The sequence below is a fragment of the Pseudophryne corroboree genome, chromosome 1, assembly GCF_028390025.1.
Source record: "Pseudophryne corroboree isolate aPseCor3 chromosome 1, aPseCor3.hap2, whole genome shotgun sequence".
Lineage (NCBI taxonomy): Eukaryota > Metazoa > Chordata > Amphibia > Anura > Myobatrachidae > Pseudophryne > Pseudophryne corroboree.
Genome location: NC_086444.1, coordinates 80226814 through 80254460, shown reverse-complemented (window position 1 = coordinate 80254460; position 27647 = coordinate 80226814). Strand labels below are relative to the sequence as shown.

At 46.4% G+C, this 27647-nt stretch overlaps 1 protein-coding gene across 1 annotated transcript in view; it reads right to left on the bottom strand.

Moving 5' to 3' along the window:
• SKP2 (S-phase kinase associated protein 2) overlaps nucleotides 1-27647 on the bottom strand; it is an 84000-nt gene that overhangs the window by 28704 nt on the left and 27649 nt on the right. Inside the window, exons 7-8 of the mRNA XM_063960979.1 lie at nucleotides 23608-23735; nucleotides 12256-12307 (exon numbers count right to left, since the gene is read on the bottom strand). Of these exons, the coding sequence (XP_063817049.1) occupies nucleotides 12256-12307; nucleotides 23608-23735 (180 nt within the window). The remainder of the gene's footprint in view (nucleotides 1-12255; nucleotides 12308-23607; nucleotides 23736-27647) is intronic.

Genomic DNA, 27647 nt, shown 5'->3' with positions numbered 1-27647 from the left:
GGAGGGATAGAGCTAACCTATCCAAAGGATTTGTTAATATGGATGGAAACAAAACAACTTCAGACTTTATTGTTGCACATAGAGTAAACTGTGCTGTCTCACTGACAGTTTATGTCATTTTTCAGCTGCTAGCTGGCTTATTAATGTTGCCAGTGAGATTGATACAATGTGCTGAATTAAGTGTGCCTGTGGAGTATGTTGCAATTTTCTTGTTCTCATATATTATCAGTCATGTTTGTTACAAAGTATGACATTCCACCACTTAGAACAAGAAGCTGCTCACATCACACTGATTAAATGGTGCAGATATTGTAACTTGCACAGATACTTAAATAGCTGGTGCTGTTCCAGTATATTATACCATATATAGCACTTTGCAGCTATCTATCATGCCATTTACATATTATATATTATATATGTTCCATCCAAAGCTATTATGGCATACATATTCATTTATTTTTTAAATTTTTTAATATTTTTTAATATGTAGCCTAAAATCCAATCAGGCTCTGCTGGGTAAAGATTACAAGACAATTTTTTCCTTTCAGTCAGGCTCTGTTAGCTCGATCTGGTGTGAATAGGCTTATGTAAATTTCTCTTCCTCCTGAGTCAGTGGATATATACTACTAATCTCTCCGCTATCCAGTGGCACTGTTGGCATGCACTAATCACTAGTAATAAGGCTTGGTCTCTCTCATAAGTGGAAACAGTTTTTAGCAATCATATAAATTAAACATTCATATATGTGTACACACGTGGACACACTGTGCCCAACACGCGTGTTTCACTGCGCTATTGCAGCTTCGTCAGGGAGCAACACGAGCGTCTCCCGAGGACGGAAATAAGACTAATCTGTATGCTCCAATCAGCAGCCTGTTTCGTGATCACGTGGGTCTATTGTCCTATTATTGCCCGATCCTTGCCTTCTACGTCACTGATGACTACCACCACTTGTGGTTTGATTTCTGGGCCCACGTGAACACTCAGGAAGTGTCCTATACGGTACTTGTAGAGAAGGGGGTTTGGGCCCACGTGATCGCGGCTTTGTAGTGATAATCAGGAAGTGTCCTGTGCGGTACTCATAAGGAAGGGGATTGTATCATCTCCGTATCCCCGTCTCTGCATACATTAATAGGTCTCCTTAATGGTCGAGATGGTATTCCAACATGAACTCAATTATTTGTAATTTCATGAGTCTCTATCCTCTTGTTATTATTGCAACTCATCAGTGATCGTGTCACACATATCTCAGTACAGATACCGTTATCAGTCACCCGATAGTAATATGATTGCATGCATGTTCCGGGGCCCTCTCCTTCTTTTAAGGCTCATCAGTGTGGGTATCATTTATTTAGATAATATTCATCTTAGAAGATGTATGAATAATTCAAATAGGTGATATCTTCTTAAGATTACTAGGTATAAATTCGTAATATGTTCCAATTGTCAAATGAGTTAAGTAACTTATCCTGTCTAACTATCAAATGAATTATATGTCTTATTATTCGGCATCTGATGATGCTCATCTCATGTGTGACAGTATAAACATATAAATATATGCCCCGTGGATGATTCGTAAATAGATCAGTATTACATCGAAAGTAAAATCTAAATATGTTTCAGTCATAAGCGGATTTGACATCATATAATCCAGCGTCTAGTAACATAGATCTTAACGGGGAGGTAAGTATCTTCATGGTAAGTATATTGAATAGATAGGTAGGTGAATACTAATTAAATATTAAACCTACAGTCAAAAATGTTACCCTAGTGGTTTTTGTAATGCGTATAACATTGTGTCCCTGATTGGGGCTCGCATTGTCAATCGACATTTGTTATCAATGATAAAGAATACATATATGCATACAGGTGTACATATGTATGTGTGTACACCCGTACATGTCCTATACATGGCTGTGGTTTAACGTTGTGTATACAGATGGTGAAAAAAAGGCTATTATGCATCTATTTAGGGAAAGAAGTGAAGAAAAAGAAAAACAGTTATTCCCGAACGTGTGATGGGAGTGTGACTCCAATAAGGTCAATTGTGGCTGTGGCACTATAATTATTAATGAAAGGAAAATTATCAATATAATTTTCATTGAAAAAACAGAAGTGAAAGTGTCAAAAAGAAAAACCATTTTCACAACTTGTGATAAAACAAACAAAACGTGACAAATCAAAGTGCAATAAAAATAAAAATATTACAGGTAGATATATCTGCCTTGTATGTGAACTAATGTATGTTAGTGGGTATCAGAGGAGGGGATCTGGACCAAGAACCTTCTTACTCAACAGTACATATCCTATTGGTATGAATGAGTCTAACAGCAATATCCCATTTTTTTGAATTAGGATAATTCATACTCAATGTTTTCAGTCACAAAATAGGAAAATGGAGGTATACGTATTTTATGAGATCTGTGTATTTTTTATAGTATACACCTACGTACAATCACGCTCTCTTCCGCACCAATTATTCACATACAAGGCAGATATATCTACCTGTAATATTTTTATTTTTATTGCACTTTGATTTGTCACGTTTTGTTTGTTTTATCACAAGTTGTGAAAATGGTTTTTCTTTTTGACACTTTCACTTCTGTTTTTTCAATGAAAATTATATTGATAATTTTCCTTTCATTAATAATTATAGTGCCACAGCCACAATTGACCTTATTGGAGTCACACTCCCATCACACGTTCGGGAATAACTGTTTTTCTTTTTCTTCACTTCTTTCCCTAAATAGATGCATAATAGCCTTTTTTTCCACCATCTGTATACACAACGTTAAACCACAGCCATGTATAGGACATGTACGGGTGTACACACATACATATGTACACCTGTATGCATATATGTATTCTTTATCATTGATAACAAATGTCGATTGACAATGCGAGCCCCAATCAGGGACACAATGTATACGCATTACAAAAACCACTAGGGTAACATTTTTGACTGTAGGTTTAATATTTAATTAGTATTCACCTACCTATCTATTCAATATACTTACCATGAAGATACTTACCTCCCCGTTAAGATCTATGTTACTAGACGCTGGATTATATGATGTCAAATCCGCTTATGACTGAAACATATTTAGATTTTACTTTCGATGTAATACTGATCTATTTACGAATCATCCACGGGGCATATATTTATATGTTTATACTGTCACACATGAGATGAGCATCATCAGATGCCGAATAATAAGACATATAATTCATTTGATAGTTAGACAGGATAAGTTACTTAACTCATTTGACAATTGGAACATATTACGAATTTATACCTAGTAATCTTAAGAAGATATCACCTATTTGAATTATTCATACATCTTCTAAGATGAATATTATCTAAATAAATGATACCCACACTGATGAGCCTTAAAAGAAGGAGAGGGCCCCGGAACATGCATGCAATCATATTACTATCGGGTGACTGATAACGGTATCTGTACTGAGATATGTGTGACACGATCACTGATGAGTTGCAATAATAACAAGAGGATAGAGACTCATGAAATTACAAATAATTGAGTTCATGTTGGAATACCATCTCGACCATTAAGGAGACCTATTAATGTATGCAGAGACGGGGATACGGAGATGATACAATCCCCTTCCTTATGAGTACCGCACAGGACACTTCCTGATTATCACTACAAAGCCGCGATCACGTGGGCCCAAACCCCCTTCTCTACAAGTACCGTATAGGACACTTCCTGAGTGTTCACGTGGGCCCAGAAATCAAACCACAAGTGGTGGTAGTCATCAGTGACGTAGAAGGCAAGGATCGGGCAATAATAGGACAATAGACCCACGTGATCACGAAACAGGCTGCTGATTGGAGCATACAGATTAGTCTTATTTCCGTCCTCGGGAGACGCTCGTGTTGCTCCCTGACGAAGCTGCAATAGCGCAGTGAAACACGCGTGTTGGGCACAGTGTGTCCACGTGTGTACACATATATGAATGTTTAATTTATATGATTGCTAAAAACTGTTTCCACTTATGAGAGAGACCAAGCCTTATTACTAGTGATTAGTGCATGCCAACAGTGCCAGTGGATAGCGGAGAGATTAGTAGTATATATCCACTGACTCAGGAGGAAGAGAAATTTACATAAGCCTATTCACACCAGATCGAGCTAACAGAGCCTGACTGAAAGGAAAAAATTGTCTTGTAATCTTTACCCAGCAGAGCCTGATTGGATTTTAGGCTACATATTAAAAAATATTAAAAAATTTAAAAAATAAATGAATATGTATGCCATAATAGCTTTGGATGGAACATATATAATATATAATATGTAAATGGCATGATAGATAGCTGCAAAGTGCTATATATGGTATAATATACTGGAACAGCACCAGCTATTTAAGTATCTGTGCAAGTTACAATATCTGCACCATTTAATCAGTGTGATGTGAGCAGTTTCTTGTTCTAAGTGGATACTTACTTTGTAACAAACATGACTGATAATATATGAGAACAAGAAAATTGCAACATACTCCACAGGCACACTTAATTCAGCACATTGTATCAATCTCACTGGCAACATTAATAAGCCAGCTAGCAGCTGAAAAATGACAAACTGTCAGTGAGACAGCACAGTTTACTCTATGTGCAACAATAAAGTCTGAAGTTGTGTTTTGTTTCCATCCATATTAACAAATCCTTTGGATAGGTTAGCTCTATCCCTCCATATATTATTATACTTAATGTGTATAGATTTGAATTACCTGGCATTAAAATTTTAATAATATCCTTCTCATTTACATAAGTGGGAGGGCATATGTTGCCATCTAATGAATGATCTTATCCATATTATTAACCACTGAACCAAGATCATTATCACTATATACATATATATATATATATATATATATATATATATATACATACATAAGAAGCAGGATCATTATATCCCTACGGGGTAGTCCAATCACACTGTATAAAATTAAGGGCTACTCCCTTTAACAGTGTGGGCTATGCAAGTGATGTTCTGTGCTGACAGATAGTTGGCTTTCTAATACAATTGGGGTTGGCATACCTCTAGGGAAAGCAATACAGGTTGAGTCTCCCTTATCCAAAATGCTTGGGACCAGAGGTACTTTGGATATCGGATTTTTCCGTATTTTGGAATAATTGCATACCATAATGATATATCATGGTGATGGGACCTAAATCTAAGCACAGAATGTATTTATGTTACATATACACCTTATACACACAGCCTGAAGGTCATTTTAGCCAATATTTTTTATAACTTTGTGCATTAAACAAAGTGTGTCTACATTCACACAATTCATTTATGTTTCATATACACCTTATACACACAGCCTGAAGGTCATTTAATACAATATTTTTAATAACTTTGTGTATTAAACAAAGTTTGTGTACATTGAGACATCAAAAAACAAAGGTTTCACTATCTCACTCTCACTTAAAAAAGTCCGTATTTCGGAATATTCCGTATTTCGGAATATATGGATATGGGATACTCAACCTGTATATAGTGCTGATACTCCCAGCATAATAGAACATTAGTCGAGTACAGGTATAATTGTGAGCTGTGAGACTTGAAAACGGGAACTGCCATATTCCCATCAGCTCAAAGTGAAGAAATATCACTTCACAGTGATTTATGATCTAGGAATATGGACTCAGTGGGGATAGATCATTTGGGACAATAAAGATCATAGATTTTAGCAATACATATGCCCATACGGTTACCAAATAAGACCTTATACCAAAACACATGTGGACACACTTTTTAATAAATCTTTATTCACATTTTTTCATCTCTTTAATTCACATATATGTTAGTCATTGTCAATTTTTTAATTCTATGTTTCACTGTAGTCTGGACCAATTATTCATAACATAATTTAATGTATATCTAATAAAGGTTATATTTTAAAAAATAGTTCTATTTAAGTGCGTCAACAATACAGATTCCTCTGTTTCTTTTTCTCCCTGCCCTATAATAAGCAAGACAAGCCTTTAACACATCCCAGCATGCCCTGCCTACGTTTTAGCATACCTTAGTATCAAAACTGTGTCAGGGCATGCTGGGATGTTAGTTTCACATTAGCTGGAGGGTCAAAGGTTGAAGAACCATGCTCTAACCCATGAGTCTTCAACCTGTGGCCCTCCAGCTGCTGTGGAACTACACATCCCAGCATGCCCTGCCACAGATTTGCTATTAAGGCTTGCTAAAACTGAGGCAGGGCATGCTGGGATGTGTAGTTCCACAGCAGCTGAGGGCAGCAGGTTGAAGGCCCATGCGCTAGCCCATTATAACTTTTTTGTTTAATCAATTGTTTAAAACAGATTCCATGAACTCCATATAAATCATATGGGCATTTCCACCATTAATAACATAAAAAGGAGTGTGAATTAGACAAATAAAAAATAAGAATTTACTTACCGATAATTCTATTTCTCATAGTCCGTAGTGGATGCTGGGGACTCCGAAAGGACCATGGGGAATAGCGGCTCCGCAGGAGACTGGGCACAAAAGTAAAAGCTTTAAGACTACCTGGTGTGCACTGGCTCCTCCCCCTATGACCCTCCTCCAAGCCTCAGTTAGGATACTGTGCCCGGACGAGCGTACACAATAAGGAAGGATTTTGAATCCCGGGTAAGACTCATACCAGCCACACCAATCACACCGTACAACTTGTGATCTGAACCCAGTTAACAGCATAACAGAGGAGCCTCTGAAAAGATGGCTCACAACAATAATAACCCGATTTTTTGTAACAATAACTATGTACAAGTGTTGCAGACAATCCGCACTTGGGATGGGCGCCCAGCATCCACTACGGACTATGAGAAATAGAATTATCGGTAAGTAAATTTTTATTTTCTCTGACGTCCTAGTGGATGCTGGGGACTCCGAAAGGACCATGGGGATTATACCAAAGCTCCCAAACGGGCGGGAGAGTGCGGATGACTCTGCAGCACCGAATGAGAGAACTCCAGGTCCTCCTCAGCCAGGGTATCAAATTTGTAGAATTTAGCAAACGTGTTTGCCCCTGACCAAGTAGCTGCTCGGCAAAGTTGTAAAGCCGAGACCCCTCGGGCAGCCGCCCAAGATGAGCCCACTTTCCGTGTGGAATGGGCTTTTACAGATTTTGGCTGTGGCAGGCCTGCCACAGAATGTGCAAGCTGAATTGTACTACAAATCCAACGAGCAATAGTCTGCTTAGAAGCAGGAGCACCCAGCTTGTTGGGTGCATACAGGATAAACAGCGAGTCAGATTTTCTGACTCCAGCCGTCCTGGAAACATATATTTTCAGGGCCCTGACTACGTCCAGCAACTTGGAATCCTCCAAGTCCCTAGTAGCCGCAGGCACCACAATAGGCTGGTTTAAGTGAAATGCTGAAACCACCTTAGGGAGAAATTGAGGACGAGTCCTCAATTCTGCCCTGTCCGTATGAAAAATTAGGTAAGGGCTTTTATAGGATAAAGCCGCCAATTCTGAGACACGCCTGGCCGAGGCCAGGGCTAACAGCATTACCACTTTCCATGTGAGATATTTTAAGTCCACAGTGGTGAGTGGTTCAAACCAATGTGATTTTAGGAACCCCAAAACTACATTGAGATCCCAAGGTGCCACTGGAGGCACAAAAGGAGGCTGTATATGCAGTACCCCCTTGACAAACGTCTGAACTTCAGGAACTGAAGCTAGTTCTTTTTGGAAGAATATTGACAGGGCCGAAATTTGAACCTTAATGGACCCTAATTTTAGGCCCATAGACAGTCCTGTTTGCAGGAAATGCAGGAAACGACCCAGTTGAAATTCCTCTGTAGGGGCCTTCCTGGCCTCACACCACGCAACATATTTACGCCAAATACGGTGATAATGTTGCACAGTTACATCCTTCCTGGCTTTGATCAGGGTAGGGATGACTTCATCCGGAATGCCTTTTTTCTTCAGGATCCGGCGTTCAACCGCCATGCCGTCAAACGCAGCCGCGGTAAGTCTTGGAACAGACATGGTCCCTGCTGGAGCAGGTCCCTTCTTAGAGGTAGAGGCCACGGGTCTTCCGTGAGCATCTCTTGAAGTTCCGGGTACCAAGTCCTTCTTGGCCAATCCGGAGCCACGAGTATAGTCCTTACTCCTCTCCTTCTTATGATTCTCAGTACCTTGGGTATGAGAGGCAGAGGAGGGAACACATACACTGACTGGTACACCCACGGTGTTACCAGAGCGTCCACAGCTATTGCCTGAGGGTCCCTTGACCTGGCGCAATATCTGTCCAGTTTTTTGTTGAGGCGGGACGCCATCATGTCCACCTTTGGTTTTTCCCAACGGTTCACAATCATGTGGAAGACTTCTGGGTGAAGTCCCCACTCCCCCGGGTGGAGATCGTGTCTGCTGAGGAAGTCTGCTTCCCAGTTGTCCACTCCCGGAATGAACACTGCTGACAGTGCTATCACATGATTTTCTGCCCAGCGAAGAATCCTTGCAACTTCCGTCATTGCCCTCCTGCTTCTTGTGCCGCCCTGTCTGTTTACGTGGGCGACTGCTGTGATGTTGTCCGACTGGATCAGCACCGGCTGACCCTGAAGCAGAGGCCTTGCCTGACTTAGGGCATTGTAAATGGCCCTTAGTTACAGGATATTTATGTGAAGTGACGTTTCCATGCTTGACCACAAGCCCTGGAAATTTCTTCCGTGTGTGACTGCTCCCCAGCCTCTCAGGCTGGCATCCGTGGTCACCAGGACCCAGTCCTGAATGCCGAATCTGCGGCCCTCTAGAAGATGAGCACTCTGCAACCACCACAGGAGAGACACCCTTGTCCTTGGAGACAGGGTTATCCGCTGATGCATTTGAAGATGCGATCCGGACCATTTGTCCAGCAGATCCCACTGAAAAGTTCTTGCGTGGAATCTGCTGAATGGAATCGCTTCGTAAGAAGCCACCATTTTTCCCAGGACCCTTGTGCATTGATGCACTGACACTTGGCCTGGTTTTAGGAGGTTCCTGACTAGGTCGGATAACTCCCTGGCTTTCTCCTCCGGGAGAAACACCTTTTTCTGTACTGTGTCCAGAATCATCCCTAGGAACAGCAGACGTGTCGTCGGAATCAGCTGCGATTTTGGAATATTTAGAATCCATCCGTACTGTCGTAGTACTACTTGAGATAGTGCTACTCCGACCTCTAACTGTTCTCTGGACCTTGCCCTTATCAGGAGATCGTCCAAGTAAGGGATAATTAAGACGCCTTTTCTTCGAAGAAGAATCATCATTTCGGCCATTACCTTGGTAAAGACCCGGGGTGCCGTGGACAACCCAAACGGCAGCGTCTGAAACTGATAGTGACAGTTCTGTACCACAAACCTGAGGTACCCTTGGTGAGAAGGGCAAATTGGGACATGGAGGTAAGCATCCTTGATGTCCAGAGACACCATATAGTCCCCTTCTTCAAGGTTCGCTATCACTGCTCTGAGTGATTCCATCTTGAATTTGAACCTTTGTATGTAAGTGTTCAAGGATTTCAGATTTAAAATAGGTCTCACTGAGCCGTCCGGCTTCGGTACCACAAACAGTGTGGAATAATACCCTTTCACTGTTGTAGGAGGGGTACCTTGATTATCACCTGCTGGGAATACAGCTTGTGAATGGCTTCCAATACCGCCTCCCTGTCGGGGGGAGACGTTGGTAAAGCAGACTTCAGGAACCGGCGAGGGGGAGACGTCTCGAATTCCAATTTGTACCCCTGAGATACTACCTGCAGGATCCAGGGGTCCACTTGCGAGTGAGCCCACTGCGCGCTGAAATTCTTGAGACGGGCCCCCACCGTGCCTGAGTCCGCTTGTAAGGCCCCAGCGTCATGCTGAGGACTTGGCAGAAGCGGGGGAGGGCTTTTGTTCCTGGGAAGAGGCTGTCTGCTGCAGTCTTTTTCCCCTTCCTCTGCCCTGGGGCAGATACGAGTGGCCTTTTGCCCGCTTGCCCTTATGGGGACGAAAGGACTGAGCCTGAAAAGACGGTGTCTTTTTCTGCTGAGAGGTGACCTGGGGTAAAAAGGTGGATTTCCCAGCCGTTGCCGTGGCCACCAGGTCCGATAGACCGACCCCAAATAACTCCTCCCCTTTATACGGCAATACTTCCATATGCCGTTTGGAATCCGCATCACCTGACCACTGTCGCGTCCATAACCCTCTTCTGGCAGAAATGGACAGCGCACTTACTCTTGATGCCAGAGTGCAAATATCCCTCTGTGCATCTCTCATATATAGAAATGCATCCTTTAAATGCTCTATAGTCAATAATATATTGTCCCTGTCCAGGGTATCAATATTTTCAGTCAGGGAATCCGACCAAGCCACCCCAGCACTGCACATCCAGGCTGAGGCGATGGCTGGTCGCAGTATAATACCAGTATGTGTGTATATACTTTTTAGGATATTTTCCAGCTTCCTATCAGCTGGTTCCTTGAGGGCGGCCGTATCAGGAGACGGTAACGCCACTTGTTTTGATAAGCGTGTGAGCGCCTTATCTACCCTAGGGGGTGTTTCCCAACGCGCCCTTACCTCTGGCGGGAAAGGGTATAATGCCAATAATCTTTTAGAAATTAGCAGTTTTTTATCGGGGGAAACCCACGCTTCATCACACACCTCATTTAATTCATCTGATTCAGGAAAAACTACGGGTAGTTTTTTCACACCCCACATAATACCCTTTTTTGTGGTACTTGTAGTATCAGAAATGTTCAAAACCTCCTTCATTGCCGTGATCATGTAACGTGTGGCCCTACTGGAAAATACGTTTGTTTCCTCACCGTCGACACTGGAGTCAGTGTCCGTGTCTGGGTCTGTGTCGACCACCTGAGGTAACGGACGCTTTAGAGCCCCTGACGGTGTTTGAGACGCCTGTACAGGTATTAACTGATTTGCCGGCTGTCTCATGTCGTCAACAGTCTTTTGTAAAGTGCTGACACTATCACGTAATTCCTTCCATAAGACCATCCAGTCAGGTGTCGACTCCCTAGGGGGTGACATCACTAATACAGGCAATTGCTCCGCCTCCATACCATTTTCCTCCTCATACATGTCGACACAACGTACCGACACACAGCACACACACAGGGAATGCTCTGATAGAGGACAGGACCCCACTAGCCCTTTGGGGAGACAGAGGGAGAGTTTGCCAGCACACACCAGAGCGCTATATATATATATAGGGATAACCTTATATAAGTGTTTTTCCCTTATATAGCTGCTGTATAGATTTATCTGCCAAATTAGTGCCCCCCCTCTCTTGTTTTACCCTGTTTCTGTAGTGCAGGACTGCAGGGGAGAGTCAGGGAGCTTCCCTCCAACGGAGCTGTGAGGAAAAATGGCGCCAGTGTGCTGAGGAGATAGGCTCCGCCCCCTTCTCGGCGGCCGTTCTCCTGCTTTTTTATGGAAAAACAGGCATGAGTTTAAATGCATCCATATAGCCCAGGAGCTATATGTGATGCATGTTTTGCCCCCTAAGGTGTTTATATTGCGTCTCAGGGCGCCCCCACCCAGCGCCCTGCACCCTCAGTGACCGGAGTGTGAAGTGTGCTGAGAGCAATGGCGCACAGCTGCGGTGCTGTGCGCTACCTTATTGAAGACAGGACGTCTTCTGCCGCCGATTTTTCCGGACCTCTTCTGCTCTTCTGGCTCTGTAAGGGGGACGGCGGCGCGGCTCTGGGACCCATCCATGGCTGGGCCTGTGATCGTCCCTCTGGAGCTAATGTCCAGTAGCCTAAGAAGCCCAATCCACTCTGCACGCAGGTGAGTTCGCTTCTTCTCCCCTTAGACCCACGATGCAGTGAGCCTGTTGCCAGCAGGTCTCACTGAAAATAAAAAACCTAAAACTAAACTTTTTTCTAAGCAGCTCAGGAGAGCCACCTAGACTGCACCCTTCTCGTTCGGGCACAAAAATCTAACTGAGGCTTGGAGGAGGGTCATAGGGGGAGGAGCCAGTGCACACCAGGTAGTCTTAAAGCTTTTACTTTTGTGTCCAGTCTCCTGCGGAGCCGCTATTCCCCATGGTCCTTTCGGAGTCCCCAGCATCCACTAGGACGTCAGAGAAAACATTTTCAAATGTAGAAAGAAACATTTGCAATAAACCTTATCATACCTTTATACTAGCCCAGGTTTCAGGTTTTAAGTACCTCAGTCAATTTGATGGAATCGTTTGGACAGGCTATGTCAAAGCTATGTAATAGGCTAAACTGTACTTTATAACCGTGATTCTTACCTCAGATCTAAATGAGTAAGCTCTGGACACCTTTGCACTAATGAGTCCACATCTACAATAAAAATAAGATTTGATGAAATTGTTGAGCTTCAGATCTTAAAATAATAATAAGAATTTACTTACCGATAATTCTATTTCTCGGAGTCCGTAGTGGATGCTGGGGTTCCTGAAAGGACCATGGGGAATAGCGGCTCCGCAGGAGACAGGGCACAAAAGTAAAGCTTTCCGATCAGGTGGTGTGCACTGGCTCCTCCCCCTATGACCCTCCTCCAAGCCAGTTAGGTACTGTGCCCGGACGAGCGTACACAATAAGGGAGGAATTTTGAATCCCGGGTAAGACTCATACCAGCCACACCAATCACACCGTACAACTTGTGATCTAAACCCAGTTAACAGTATGATAACAGCGGAGCCTCTGAAAAGATGGCTCACAACAATAATAACCCGATTTTTGTAACTATGTACAAGTATTGCAGATAATCCGCACTTGGGATGGGCGCCCAGCATCCACTACGGACTCCGAGAAATAGAATTATCGGTAAGTAAATTCTTATTTTCTCTATCGTCCTAGTGGATGCTGGGGTTCCTGAAAGGACCATGGGGATTATACCAAAGCTCCCAAACGGGCGGGAGAGTGCGGATGACTCTGCAGCACCGAATGAGAGAACTCCAGGTCCTCCTTAGCCAGGGTATCAAATTTGTAGAATTTAGCAAACGTGTTTGCCCCTGACCAAGTAGCTGCTCGGCAAATTTGTAAAGCCGAGACCCCTCGGGCAGCCGCCCAAGATGAGCCCACCTTCCTTGTGGAATGGGCATTTACATATTTTGGCTGTGGCAGGCCTGCCACAGAATGTGCAAGCTGAATTGTATTACACATCCAACTAGCAATAGTCTGCTTAGAAGCAAGAGCACCCAGTTTTTTGGGTGCATACAGGATAACAGCAAGTCAGTTTTCCTGACTCCAGCCGTCCTGGAACATATTTTCAGGGCCCTGACAACATCTAGCAACTTGGAGTCCTCCAAGTCCCTAGTAGGTGCAAGGCACCACAATAAGCTGGTTCAGGTGAAACACTGACACCACCTTAGGGAGAGAACTGGGGACGAGTCCGCAGCTCTGCCCTGTCCGAATGGACAAACAGATATGGGCTTTTTTGAGAAAAAACCACCAATTTGACACTCGCCTGGTCCAGGCCAGGGCCAAGAGCATGGTCACTTTTCATGTGAGATGCTTCAAATCCACAGATTTGACTGGTTTTAAACCAATGTGATTTGAGGAATCCCAGAACTACGTTGAGATCCCACAGTGCCACTGGAGGCACAAAAGGGGGTTGTATATGCAATACTCCCTTGACAAACTTCTGGACTTCAGGAACTGAAGCCAATTTTTTCTGGAAGAAAATCGACAGGGCCGAAATTTGAACCTTAATGGACCCCAATTTGAGGCCCATAGACACTCCTGTTTGCAGGAAATGCAGGAAACGACCGAGTTGAAATTTCTTTGTGGGGCCTTCCTGGCCTCACACCACGCAACATATTTTCGCCACATGTGGTGATAATGTTGTGCGGTCACCTCCTTTCTGGCTTTGACCAGGGTAGGAATGACCTCTTCCGGAATGCCTTTTTCCCTTAGGATCCGGCTTTCCACCGCCATGCCGACAAACGCAGCTGCGGTAAGTCTTGGAACAGACATGGTACTTGCTGAAGCAAGTCCCTTCTTAGCGGCAGAGGCCATAAGACCTCTGTAAGCATCTCTTGAAGTTCCGGGTACCAAGTCCTTCTTGGCCAATCCGGAGCCATGAGTATAGTTCTTACTCCTCTACGTCTTATAATTCTCAGCACCTTAGGTATGAGAAGCAGAGGAGGGAACACATACACCGACTGGTACACCCACGGTGTTACCAGAACGTCCACAGCTATTGCCTGAGGGTCTCTTGACCTGGCGCAATACCTGTCCCGTTTTTTGTTCAGACGGGACGCCATCATGTCCACCTTTGGTATTTCCCAACGGTTTACAATCATGTGGAAAAAACTTCCCGATGAAGTTTCCACTCTCCCGGGTGGAGGTCGTGCCTGCTGAGGAAGTCTGCTTCCCAGTTTCCATTCCCGGGATGAAACACTGCTGACAGTGCTATCACATGATTTTCCGCCCAGCGAAAAGTCCTTGCAGTTTTTGCCATTGCCCTCCTGCTTCTTGTGTCGCCCTGTCTGTTTACGTGGGCGACTGCCGTGATGTTTTTCCCACTGGATCAATACCGGCTGACCTTGAAGCAGAGGTCTTGCTAAGCTTAGAGCATTATAAATTTACCCTTAGCTCCAGTATATTTATGTGGAGAAAAGTCTCCAGACTTGATCACACTCCCTGGAAATTTTTTCCTTGTGTGACTGCTCCCCAGCCTCTCGGGCTGGGCTCCGTGGTCACCAGCATCCAATCCTGAATGCCGAATCTGCGGCCCTCTAGAAGATGAGCACTCTATAACCACCACAGGAGAGACACCCTTGTCCTTGGATATAGGGTTATCCGCTGATGCATCTGAAGATGCGATCCGGACCATTTGTCCAGCAGATCCCACTGAAAAGTTCTTGCGTGAAATCTGCCGAATGGAATTGCTTCGTAGGAAGCCACCATTTTTACCAGGACCCTTGTGCAATGATGCACTGTTTTTAGGAGGTTCCTGACTAGCTCGGATAACTCCCTGGCTTTCTCTTCCGGGAGAAACACCTTTTTCTGGACTGTGTCCAGAATCATCCCTAGGCACAGCAGACGTTTCGTCGGGATCAGCTGCGATTTTGGAATATTTAGAATCCACCCGTGCTGTTGTAGCAGTATCCTAGATAGTGCTACTCCGACCTCCAACTGTTCCCTGGACTATGCCCTTATCAGGAGATCGTCCAAGTAAGGGATAATTAAGACGCCTTTTCTTCGAAGAAGAATCATCATTTCGGCCATTACCTTGGTAAAGACCCGGGGTGCCGCGGACAATCCAAACGGCAGCGTCTGAAACTGATAGTGACAGTTCTGCACCACGAACCTGAGGTACCCTTAGTAAGAAGGGCAATTTTGGGACATAGAGGTAAGCATCCCTGATGTCCCGGGACACTATATAGTCCCCTTCTTCCTGGTTCGTTATCACTGCTCTGAGTGACTCCATCTTGATTTGAACCTTTGTAAGTGTTCAAAAAATTTTTTAGAATAAGTCTCACCTAGCCTTCTGGCTTCAGTACCACAATATAGTGTGGAATAATACCCCTTTTCTTATAGTAGGAGGGGTAATTTAATTATCACCTGCTGGGAATACAGCTTGTGAATTTTTTCCCATACTGCCTCCTTGTCAGAGGGAGACCTTGGTAAAGCAGACTTCAGGAGCCTGCGAAGGGGAAACGTCTCGACATTCCAATCTGTACCCCTGGGATACTACTTGTAGGATCCAGGGGTCCTGTATGGTCTCAGCGCCATGCTGAGAACTTGTCAGAAGCGGTGGAACGCTTCTGTTCCTGGGAATGGGCTGCCTGCTGCAGTCTTCTTCCCTTTCCTCTATCCCTGGGCAGATATGATCTTATAGGGACGAAAGGACTGAGGCTGAAAAGACGGTGTCTTTTTCTGCAGAGATGTGACTTAGGGTAAAAACGGTGGATTTTCCAGCAGTTGCCGTGGCCACCAGGTCCGATGGACCGACCCCAAATAACTCCTCTTCCTTTATACGGCAATACACCTTTGTGCCGTTTGGAATCTGCATCACCTGACCACTGTCGTGTCCATAACATCTTCTGGCAGTTATGGACATCGCATTTACTCTTGATGCCAGAGTGCAAATATCCCTCTGTGCATCTCGCATATATAGAAATGCATCCTTTAAATGCTCTATAGTCAATAAAATACTGTCCCTGTCAAGGGTATCAATATTTTTAGTCAGGGAATCCGACCAAGCCACCCCAGCTCTGCACATCCAGGCTGAGGCGATCGCTGGTCGCAGTATAACACCAGTATGTGTGTATATACTTTTTATGATATTTTCCAGCCTCCTGTCAGCTGGTCCTTGAGGACGGCCCTATCTATAGACGGTACCGCCACTTGTTTTGATAAGCGTGTGAGCGCCTTATCCACCCTAAGGGGTGTTTCCCAACGCGCCCTAACTTCTGGCGGGAAAGGGTATACCGCCCATAATTTTCTATCGGGGGGAACCCACGCAATATCACACACTTTATTTAATTTATCTGATTCAGGAAAAACTATGGTAGTTTTTTCACATCCCACATAATACCCTCTTTTGTGGTACTTGTAGTATCAGAAATATGTAACACCTCCTTCATTGCCTTTAACGTGTGGCCCTAATAAGGAATACGTTTGTTTATTCACCGTCGACACTGGATTCAGTGTCCCTGTCTGTGTCTGTGTCGACCGACTAAAGTAAACGGGCGTTTTAAAACCCTGACGGTGTTTTTGAGACGTCTGGACCGGTACTAATTGTTTGTCGGCCGTCTCATGTCGTCAACCGACCTTGCAGCGTGTTGACATTATCACGTAATTCCCTAAATAAGCCATCCATTCCGGTGTCGACTCCCTAGAGAGTGACATCACCATTACAGGCAATTGCTCCGCCTCCTCACCAACATCGTCCTCCTACATGTCGACACACACGTACCGACATACAGCACACACACAGGGAATGCTCTGATAGAGGACAGGACCCACTAGCCCTATGGAGAGACAGAGGGAGAGTTTGCCAGCACACACCAAAAACGCTATAATTATATAGGGACAACCTTATATAAGTGTTTTCCCTTATAGCATCTTTTTTATATATTTCTAACGCCAAATTAGTGCCCCCCCTCTCTGTTTTAACCCTGTTTCTGTAGTGCAGTGCAGGGGAGAGCCTGGGAGCCTTCCCTCCAGCCTTTCTGTGAGGGAAAATGGCGCTGTGTGCTGAGGAGATAGGCCCCGCCCCTTTTTCGGCGGCCTCGTCTCCCGCTCTTAACGGATTTTGGCAGGGGTTAAATATCTCCATATAGCCTCCGGGGGCTATATGTGAGGTATTTTTAGCCAAAATAGGTATTCATTTTGCCTCCCAGGGCGCCCCCCTCCCAGCGCCCTGCACCCTCAGTGACTGCCGTGTGAAGTGTGCTGAGAGGAAAATGGCGCACAGCTGCAGTGCTGTGCGCTACCTTTAGAAGACTGAGGAGTCTTCTGCCGCCGATTCTGGACCTCTTCTTACTTCAGCATCTGCAAGGGGGCCGGCGGCAAGGCTCCGGTGACCATCCAGGCTGTACCTGTGATCGTCCCTCTGGAGCTGATGTCCAGTAGCCAAGAAGCCAATCCATCCTGCACGCAGGTGAGTTCACTTCTTCTCCCCTAAGTCCCTCGTTGCAGTGATCCTGTTGCCAGCAGGACTCACTGTAAAATAAAAAACCTAAGCTAAACTTTTCTAAGCAGCTCTTTAGGAGAGCCACCTAGATTGCACCCTTCTCGGCCGGGCACAAAAATCTAACTGGCTTGGAGGAGGGTCATAGGGGGAGGAGCCAGTGCACACCACCTGATCGGAAAGCTTTACTTTTGTGCCCTGTCTCCTGCGGAGCCGCTATTCCCCATGGTCCTTTCAGGAACCCCAGCATCCACTAGGACGATAGAGAAAAGAATTTACTTACCGATAATTCTATTTCTCGTAGTCCGTAGTGGATGCTGGGGACTCCGTAAGGACCATGGGGAATAGCGGCTCCGCAGGAGACTGGGCACAAAAGTAAAGCTTTAGAACTACCTGGTGTGCACTGGCTCCTCCCCCTATGACCCTCCTCCAAGCCTCAGTTAGGATACTGTGCCCGGACGAGCGTACACAATAAGGAAGGATTTTGAATCCCGGGTAAGACTCATACCAGCCACACCAATCACACCGTATAACTCGTGATCTAAACCCAGTTAACAGCATGATAACAGAGGAGCCTCTAGAAAAGATGGCTCACTACAGCAATAACCCGATTTTTTGGTAACAATAACTATGTACTAGTATTGCAGACAATCCGCACTTGGGATGGGCGCCCAGCATCCACTACGGACTACGAGAAATAGAATTATCGGTAAGTAAATTCTTATTTTCTCTAACGTCCTAAGTGGATGCTGGGGACTCCGTAAGGACCATGGGGATTATACCAAAGCTCCCAAACGGGCGGGAGAGTGCGGATGACTCTGCAGCACCAAATGAGAGAACTCCAGGTCCTCCTCAGCCAGGGTATCAATTTTGTAGAATTTTACAAACGTATTTGCTCCTGACCAAGTAGCTGCTCGGCAAAGTTGTAAAGCCGAGACCCCTCGGGCAGCCGCCCAAGATGAGCCCACCTTCCTTGTGGAGTGGGCATTTACAGATTTTTGGCTGTGGCAGGCCTGCCACAGAATGTGCAAGCTGAATTGTACTACAAATCCAACGAGCAATAGTCTGCTTAGAAGCAGGAGCACCCAGCTTGTTGGGTGCATACAGGATAAACAGCGAGTCAGATTTTCTGACTCCAGCCGTCCTGGAAACATATATTTTCAGGGCCCTGACAACGTCTAGCAACTTGGGAGTCCTCCAAGTCCCTAGTAGCCGCAGGCACCACAATAGGTTGGTTCAGGTGAAACGCTGAAACCACCTTAGGGAGAAACTGAGGACGAGTCCTCAATTCCGCCCTGTCCGAATGGAAAATCAGATAAGGGCTTTTACAGGATAAAGCCGCCAATTCTGACACGCGCCTGGCCCAGGCCAGGGCCAACTGCATGACCACTTTCCATGTGAGATATTTTAACTCCACAGATTTAAGTGGTTCAAACCAATGTGACTTTTGGAACCCAAAAACTACATTGTGATCCCAAAGTGCCACTGGAGGCACAAAAGGAGGCTGTATATGCAGTACCCCTTTTACAAACGTCTGAACTTCAGGGACTGAAGCTAGTTCTTTTTGGAAGAAAATTGACAGGGCCGAAATTTGAACCTTAATGGACCCCAATTTCAGGCCCATAGACACTCCTGTTTGCAGGAAATGTAGAAATCGACCCAGTTGAATTTCCTCCGTCGGGCCTTACTGGCCTCGCACCACGCAACATATTTTCGCCAAATGCGGTGATAATGTTTTGCGGTTACATCCTTCCTGGCTTTGATCAGGATAGGGATGACTTCATCCGGAATGCCTTTTTTCCTTCAGGATCCGGCGTTCAACCGCCATGCCGTCAAACGCAGCCGCGGTAAGTCTTGGAACAGACAGGGTCCTTGCTGGAGCAGGTCCCTTCTTAGAGGTAGAGGCCACGGATCCTCCGTGAGCATCTCTTGAAGTTCCGGTTACCAAGTCCTTCTTGGCCAATCCGGAGCCACGAATATAGTGCTTACTCCTCTCCATCTTATCAATCTCAGTACCTTGGGTATGAGAGGCAGAGGAGGGAACACATACACTGACTGGTACACCCACGGTGTTACCAGAGCGTCTACAGCTATTGCCTGAGGGTCCCTTGACCTGGCGCAATACCTGTCGAGTTTTTCCCAACGGTTTATAATCATGTGGAAGACTTCTGGGTGAAGTCTCCACTCTCCCGGGTGGAGGTCGTGTCTGCTGAGGAAGTCTGCTTCCCAGTTGTCCACTCCCGGAATGAATACTGCTGACAGTGCTATCACATGATTTTCCGCCCAGCGAAGAATCCTTGCAGCTTCTGCCATTGCCCTCCTGCGTCTTGTGCCACCCTGTCTGTTTACGTGGGTGACTGCCGTGATGTTGTCCGACTGGATCAACACCGGCTGACCTTGAAGCAGAGGTCTTGCTAAGCTTAGAGCATTGTAAATGGCCCTTAGTTTCAGGATATTTATGTGAAGTGATGTCTCCAGGCTTGACCATAAGCCCTGGAAATTCCTTCCCTGTGTGACTGCTCCCCAGCCTCGCAGGCTGGCATCCGTGGTCACCAGGACCCAGTCCTGAATGCCGAATCTGCGGCCCTCTAGAAGATGAGCACTCTGCAACCACCACAGGAGGGACACCCTTGTCCTTGGTGACAGGGTTATCCGCTGATGCATCTGAAGATGCGATCCGGACCATTTGTCCAGCAGGTCCCACTGGAAAGTTCTTGCGTGGAATCTGCCGAATGGGATTGCTTCGTAGGAAGCCACCATTTTACCCAGAACCCTTGTGCATTGATGCACTGAGAGTTGGCTCGGTTTTAGGAGGTTCCTGACTAGCTCGGATAACTCCCTGGCTTTCTCCTCCGGGAGAAACACCTTTTTCTGGACTGTGTCCAGGATCATCCCTAGGAACAGAAGACGAGTCGTCGGAACCAGCTGCGATTTTGGAATATTGAGAATCCAATCGTGCTGCCGCAACACTACCTGAGATAGTGCTACACCGACCTCCAACTGTTCCCTGGATCTTACCCTTATCAGGGAATCGTCCAAGTAAGGGATAACTAAAATTCCCTTCCTTCGAAGGAATATCATCATTTCGGCCATTACCTTGGTAAAGACCCGGGGTGCCGTGGACCATCCATACGGCAGCGTCTGAACTGATAGTGACAGTTCTGTACCATAAACCTGAGGTACCCTTGGTGAGAAGGGTAAATTGGGACATGAAGGTAAGCATCCTTGATGTCCCGAGACATCATGTAGTCCCCTTCTTCCAGGTTCGCAATCACTGCTCTGAGTGACTCAATCTTGAATTTGAACCTCTGTATGTAAGTGTTCAAAGATTTTAGATTTAGAATCGGTCTCACCGAGCCGTCCGGCTTCGGTACCACAACAGTGTGGAATAATACCCCGTTCCCTGTTGCAGGAGGGGTACCTTGATTATCACCTGCTGGGAATACAGCTTGTGAATGGCTTCCAAAACTGTCTCCCTGTCAGAAGGAGACATCGGTAAAGCCGACTTTAGGAAACGGCGAGGGGGAGACGTCTCGAATTCCAATTTGTACCCCTGAGATATCACCTGAAGGATCCAGGGGTCTACTTGCGAGTGAGCCCACTGCGCGCTGAAATTCATTGAGACGGGCCCCCCACCGTGCCTGATTCTGCTTGTAAAGCCCCAGCGTCATACTGAGGGCTTGGCAGAGGCGGGAGAGGGTTTCTGTTCCTGGGAACTGGCTGATTTCTGCAGCCTTTTTCCTCTCCCTCTGTCACGGGGCAGAAATGAGGAACCTTTTGCCCGCTTGTCCACGAAAAGACTGCGCCTGATAATACGGCGTCTTCTCATGTTGAGAGGCGACCTGGGGTACAAACGTGGATTTCCCAGCTGTTGCCGTGGCCACCAGGTCTGAAAGACCGACCCCAAATAACTCCTCCCCTTAATAAGGCAATACTTCCAAATGCCGTTTGGAATCCGCATCACCTGACCACTGTCGTGTCCATAACCCTCTACTGGTAGAAATGGACAACGCACTTAGACTTGATGCCAGTCGGCAAATATTCCGCTGTGCATCACGCATATATAGAAATGCATCTTTCAAATGCTCTATAGGCAATAATATACTGTCCCTATCTAGGGTATCAATATTTTCAGTCAGGGAATCCGACCACGCCAACCCAGCACTGCACATCCAGGCTGAGGCGATTGCTGGTCGCAGTATAACACCAGTATGTGTGTAAATACATTTTAGGATACCCTCCTGCTTTCTATCAGCAGGATCCTTAAGGGCGGCCATCTCAGGAGAGGGTAGAGCCCTTGTTCTTACAAGCGTGTGAGCGCTTTATCCACCCTAGGGGGTGTTTCCCAACGCACCCTAACCTCTGGCGGGAAAGGATATAATGCCAATAACATTTTAGAAATTATCAGTTGTTATCGGGGGAAACCCACGCATCATCACACACCTCATTTAATTTCTCAGATTCAGGAAAACTACAGGTAGTTTTTCCTCACCGAACATAATACCCCTTTTTGGTGGTACTCGTATTATCAGAAATGTGTAAAACATTTTTCATTGCCTCAATCATGTAACGTGTGGCCCTACTGGAAGTCACATTTGTCTCTTCACCGTCGACACTGGAGTCAGTATCCGTGTCGGCGTCTATATCTGCCATCTGAGGTAACGGGCGCTTTAGAGCCCCTGACGGCCTATGAGACGTCTGGACAGGCACAAGCTGAGTAGCCGGCTGTCTCATGTCAACCACTGTCTTTTATACAGAGCTGACACTGTCACGTAATTCCTTCCAACAGTTCATCCACTCAGGTGTCGACCCCCTAGGGGGTGACATCACTATTACAGGCAATCTGCTCCGTCTCCACATCATTTTTCTCCTCATACATGTCGACACAAATGTACCGACACACAGCACACACACAGCACACACACAGGGAATGCTCTGATAGAGGACAGGACCCCACTAGCCCTTTGGGGAGACAGAGGGAGAGTTTGCCAGCACACACCAGAGCGCTATATATATATATACAGGGATAACCTTATATAAGTGTTTTTCCCCTTATAGCTGCTGTATTGTTAATACTGCGCCTAATTAGTGCCCCCCTCTCTTTTTTAACCCTTTCTGTAGTGGTGACTGCAGGGGAGAGTCAGGGGAGCTTCCCTCCAACTGAGCTGTGAGGGAAAATGGCGCCAGTGTGCTGAGGAGATAGGCTCCGCCCCTTTTTCGCGGACTTTTCTCCTGCTTTTTTATGGATTCTGGCAGGGGTTAAAATTCATCCATATAGCCCTGGGGGCTATATGTGATGTATTTTCGCCAGCCTAGGTGTTTTTATTGCTGCTCAGGGCGCCCCCCCCCCCAGCGCCCTGCACCCTCAGTGACCGAAGTGTGAAGTGTGCTGAGGAGCAATGGCGCACAGGTGCAGTGCTGTGCGCTACCTTGGTGAAGACAGGACGTCTTCTGCCGCCGATTTTCCGGACCTCTTCTGTCTTCTGGCTCTGTAAGGGGGCCGGCGGCGCGGCTCTGGGACCCATCCATGGCTGGGCCTGTGATCGTCCCTCTGGAGCTAATGTCCAGTAGCCTAAGAAGCCCAATCTACTCTGCACGCAGGTGAGATCGCTTCTTCTCCCCTTAGTCCCTCGATGCAGTGAGCCTGTTGCCAGCAGGTCTCACTGAAAATAAAAAACCTAAAACTAAACTTTTCACTAAGCAGCTCAGGAGAGCCACCTAGTGTGCACCCTTCTCGTTCGGGCACAAAAATCTAACTGAGGCTTGGAGGAGGGTCATAGGGGGAGGAGCCAGTGCACACCAGGTAGTTCTAAAGCTTTACTTTTGTGCCCAGTCTCCTGCGGAGCCGCTATTCCCCATGGTCCTTACGGAGTCCCCAGCATCCACTTAGGACGTTAGAGAAATACAGTTACCTAGACCCATCAACTGGTCACAGTACAATGAACTATGTTCTGCAGAAACTGGTTTACTAGAGGAATAAATGCACTATAAATACCAGCTATCTCCAGGTTTTGCCGATAGCCACTGAAATTCAGTTGGGTTACACTTCTAGGGAAGTTGCTCACTGCGACCTTCACATGGTCCGCTGTGAACTCACACCAGGACAGGTTCAATTCATCCAGCCTGCAAGACACCAAATGTGACAATTTATACCAGAAACAAAGATAAAATGTCTGACATTTTCACATTAAGGATATGGTCACTTATACCCCTTTCACATCTCCAATGCCGGATTCCATTCGGGAATTGGAAACTAGTCCTTCCCGGGAGGGATCCGGCATTAGAGCCTCAGCGCTGGCTTCCCGACCCGGCAATATGCCGGGCCGGTTGCCATAGCGGCGGGAGGGTGGAGTTGGCAGCGGGGTGGAGGCGGCGCTGGGAGATGCGCTCATCTCTGCGCCGCCTCTCCCTAAGTAGTAAATACTTCTTAATACCCGGGTTGAATTACCGGGTCAGGCGACCCAGGAACTCTCCAAGGCCCCTTTCACATCGCACACTGACCCGTGTTGGTCGGGTTATTTTTGCTATGTGAAAGGGATATTAGGGGCTGACCCATCTATTCCCACTGTTCACTGCAGCCTTAATTACTGCTAAAAAGTTGTTTTATCGTAGACTTACCATTGTTAACACTTTTCCGCGAGGTACACAGGATTACACAGGGAAACACCGGGGTATAGAGTGGATCTTGATCCACAGGCACCAACAGGCTAAACCTTTAGATGTCCCAGGATGCAAAGGGACCACCTCTATAACCTCACCTCCAGGCACTGAGAGCTCAGTTTCGATAACCAGTCCAATGCAGGAGCAGGCAAGAGAGAAGGCAGACGTTAGTCACACAGAACCACATTTTCACGACAGGAGAAGGTACCAGCAGCTAATACCATACAACCCAAAGAAGCAAGGTGCGTCAGGGTGGGGGCCCTGTGGAACCGTGTACTTCGCTGAAAATGTGTTAACAATGGTAAGTTTACCATAATCTTAGATGGTCTGCAGCCAGCTGGGTTATGTCCAGCATCTGTGCATCTAAACCAATGACTGATAAAAATAAGAATTTACTTACCGATAATTCTATTTCTCGGAGTCCGTAGTGGATGCTGGGGTTCCTGAAAGGACCATGGGGAATAGCGGCTCCGCAGGAGACAGGGCACAAAAAGTAAAGCTTTAGGATCAGGTGGTGTGCACTGGCTCCTCCCCCCATGACCCTCCTCCAAGCCTCAGTTAGGATACTGTGCCCGGACGAGCGTACACAATAAGGAAGGATTTTGAATCCCGGGTAAGACTCATACCAGCCACACCAATCACACTGTACAACCTGTGATCTGAACCCAGTTAACAGTATGATAACAGCGGAGCCTCTGAAAAGATGGCTCACAACAATAATAACCCGATTTTTGTAACTATGTACAAGTATTGCAGATAATCCGCACTTGGGATGGGCGCCCAGCATCCACTACGGACTCCGAGAAATAGAATTATCGGTAAGTAAATTCTTATTTTCTCTATCGTCCTAGTGGATGCTGGGGTTCCTGAAAGGACCATGGGGATTATACCAAAGCTCCCAAACGGGCGGGAGAGTGCGGATGACTCTGCAGCACCGAATGAGAGAACTCCAGGTCCTCCTTAGCCAGGGTATCAAATTTGTAGGATTTTACAAACGTGTTTGCCCCTGACTAAGTAGCCGCTCGGCAAAGTTGTAAAGCCGAGACCCCTCGGGCAGCCGCCCAAGATGAGCCCACCTTCCTTGTGGAATGGGCATTTACATATTTTGGCTGTGGCAGGCCTGCCACAGAATGTGCAAGCTGAATTGTATTACACATCCAACTAGCAATAGTCTGCTTAGAAGCAAGAGCACCCAGTTTGTTGGGTGCATACAGGATAACAGCAAGTCAGTTTTCCTGACTCCAGCCGTCCTGGAACCTATATTTTCAGGGCCCTGACAACATCTAGCAACTTGGAGTCCTCCAAGTCCTTAGTAGGCGCAAGGCACCACAATAAGCTGGTTCAGGTGAAACACTGACACCACCTTAGGGAGAGAACTGGGGACGAGTCCGCAGCTCTGCCCTGTCCGAATGGACAAACAGATATGGGCTTTTTTGAGAAAAAAACCACCAATTTGACACTCGCCTGGCCCAGGCCAGGGCCAAGAGCATGGTCACTTTTCATGTGAGATGCTTCAAATCCACAGATTTGACTGGTTTTAAACCAATGTGATTTGAGGAATCCCAGAACTACGTTGAGATCCCACAGTGCCACTGGAGGCACAAAAGGGGGTTGTATATGCAATACTCCCTTGACAAACTTCTGGACTTCAGGAACTGAAGCCAATTCTTTCTGGAAGAAAATCGACAGGGCCGAAATTTGAACCTTAATGGACCCCAATTTGAGGCCCATAGACACTCCTGTTTGCAGGAAATGCAGGAATCGACCGAGTTGAAATTTCTTCGTGGGGCCTTCCTGGCCTCACACCACGCAACATATTTTCGCCCCATGTGGTGATAATGTTGTGCGGTCACCTCCTTCCTGGCTTTGACCAGGGTAGGAATGACCTCTTCCGGAATGCCTTTTTCCCTTAGGATCCGGCGTTCCACCGCCATGCCGTCAAACGCAGCTGCGGTAAGTCTTGGAACAGACATGGTACTTGCTGAAGCAAGTCCCTTCTTTGCGGCAGAGGCCATAAGTCCTCTGTGAGCATCTCTTGAAGTTCCGGGTACCAAGTCCTTCTTGGCCAATCCGGAGCCATGAGTATAGTTCTTACTCCTCTACGTCTTATAATTCTCAGTACCTTAGGTATGAGAAGCAGAGGAGGGAACACATACACCGACTGGTACACCCACGGTGTTACCAGAACGTCCACAGCTATTGCCTGAGGGTCTCTTGACCTGGCGCAATACCTGTCCCGTTTTTTGTTCAGACGGGACGCCATCATGTCCACCTTTGGTATTTCCCAACGGTTCACAATCATGTGGAAAAACTTCCCGATGAAGTTTCCACTCTCCCGGGTGGAGGTCGTGCCTGCTGAGGAAGTCTGCTTCCCAGTTTCCATTCCCGGAATGAAACACTGCTGACAGTGCTATCACATGATTTTCCGCCCAGCGAAAAGTCCTTGCAGTTTTTGCCATTGCCCTCCTGCTTCTTGTGCCGCCCTGTCTGTTTACGTGGGCGACTGCCGTGATGTTTTTCCCACTGGATCAATACCGGCTGACCTTGAAGCAGAGGTCTTGCTAAGCTTAGAGCATTATAAAATTACCCTTAGCTCCAGTATATTTATGTGGAGAAAAATCTCCAGACTTGATCACACTCCCTGGAAATTTTTTCCTTGTGTGACTGCTCCCCAGCCTCTCGGGGTGGCCTCCGTGGTCACCAGCATCCTGAATGCAGAATCTGCGGCCCTCTAGAAGATGAGCACTCTGTAACCACCACAGGAGAGACACCCTTGTCCTTGGATATAGGGTTATCCGCTGATGCATCTGAAGATGCGATCCGGACCATTTGTCCAGCAGATCCCACTGAAAAGTTCTTGCGTGAAATCTGCCGAATGGAATTGCTTCGTAGGAAGCCTCTTTTCCTGGTTTTAGGAGGTTCCTGACTAGCTCGGATAACTCCCTGGCTTTCTCTTCCGGGAGAAACACCTTTTTCTGGACTGTGTCCAGAATCATCCCTAGGCACAGCAGACGTGTCGTCGGGAAAAGCTGCGATTTTGGAATATTTAGAATCCACCCGTGCTGTTGTAGCAGTATCCGAGATAGTGCTACTCCGACCTCCAACTGTTCCCTGGACTTTGCCCTTATCAGGAGATCGTCCAAGTAAGGGATAATTAAGACGCCTTTTCTTTGAAGAAGAATCATCATTTCGGCCATTACCTTGGTAAAGACCCGGGGTGCCGTGGACAATCCAAACGGCAGCGTCTGAAACTGATAGTGACCGTTCTGTACCACGAACCTGAAGTACCCTTAGTGAGAAGGGCAAATTTGGGACATGGAGGTAAGCATCCCTGATGTCCCGGGACACTATATAGTCCCCTTCTTCCTGGTTCGT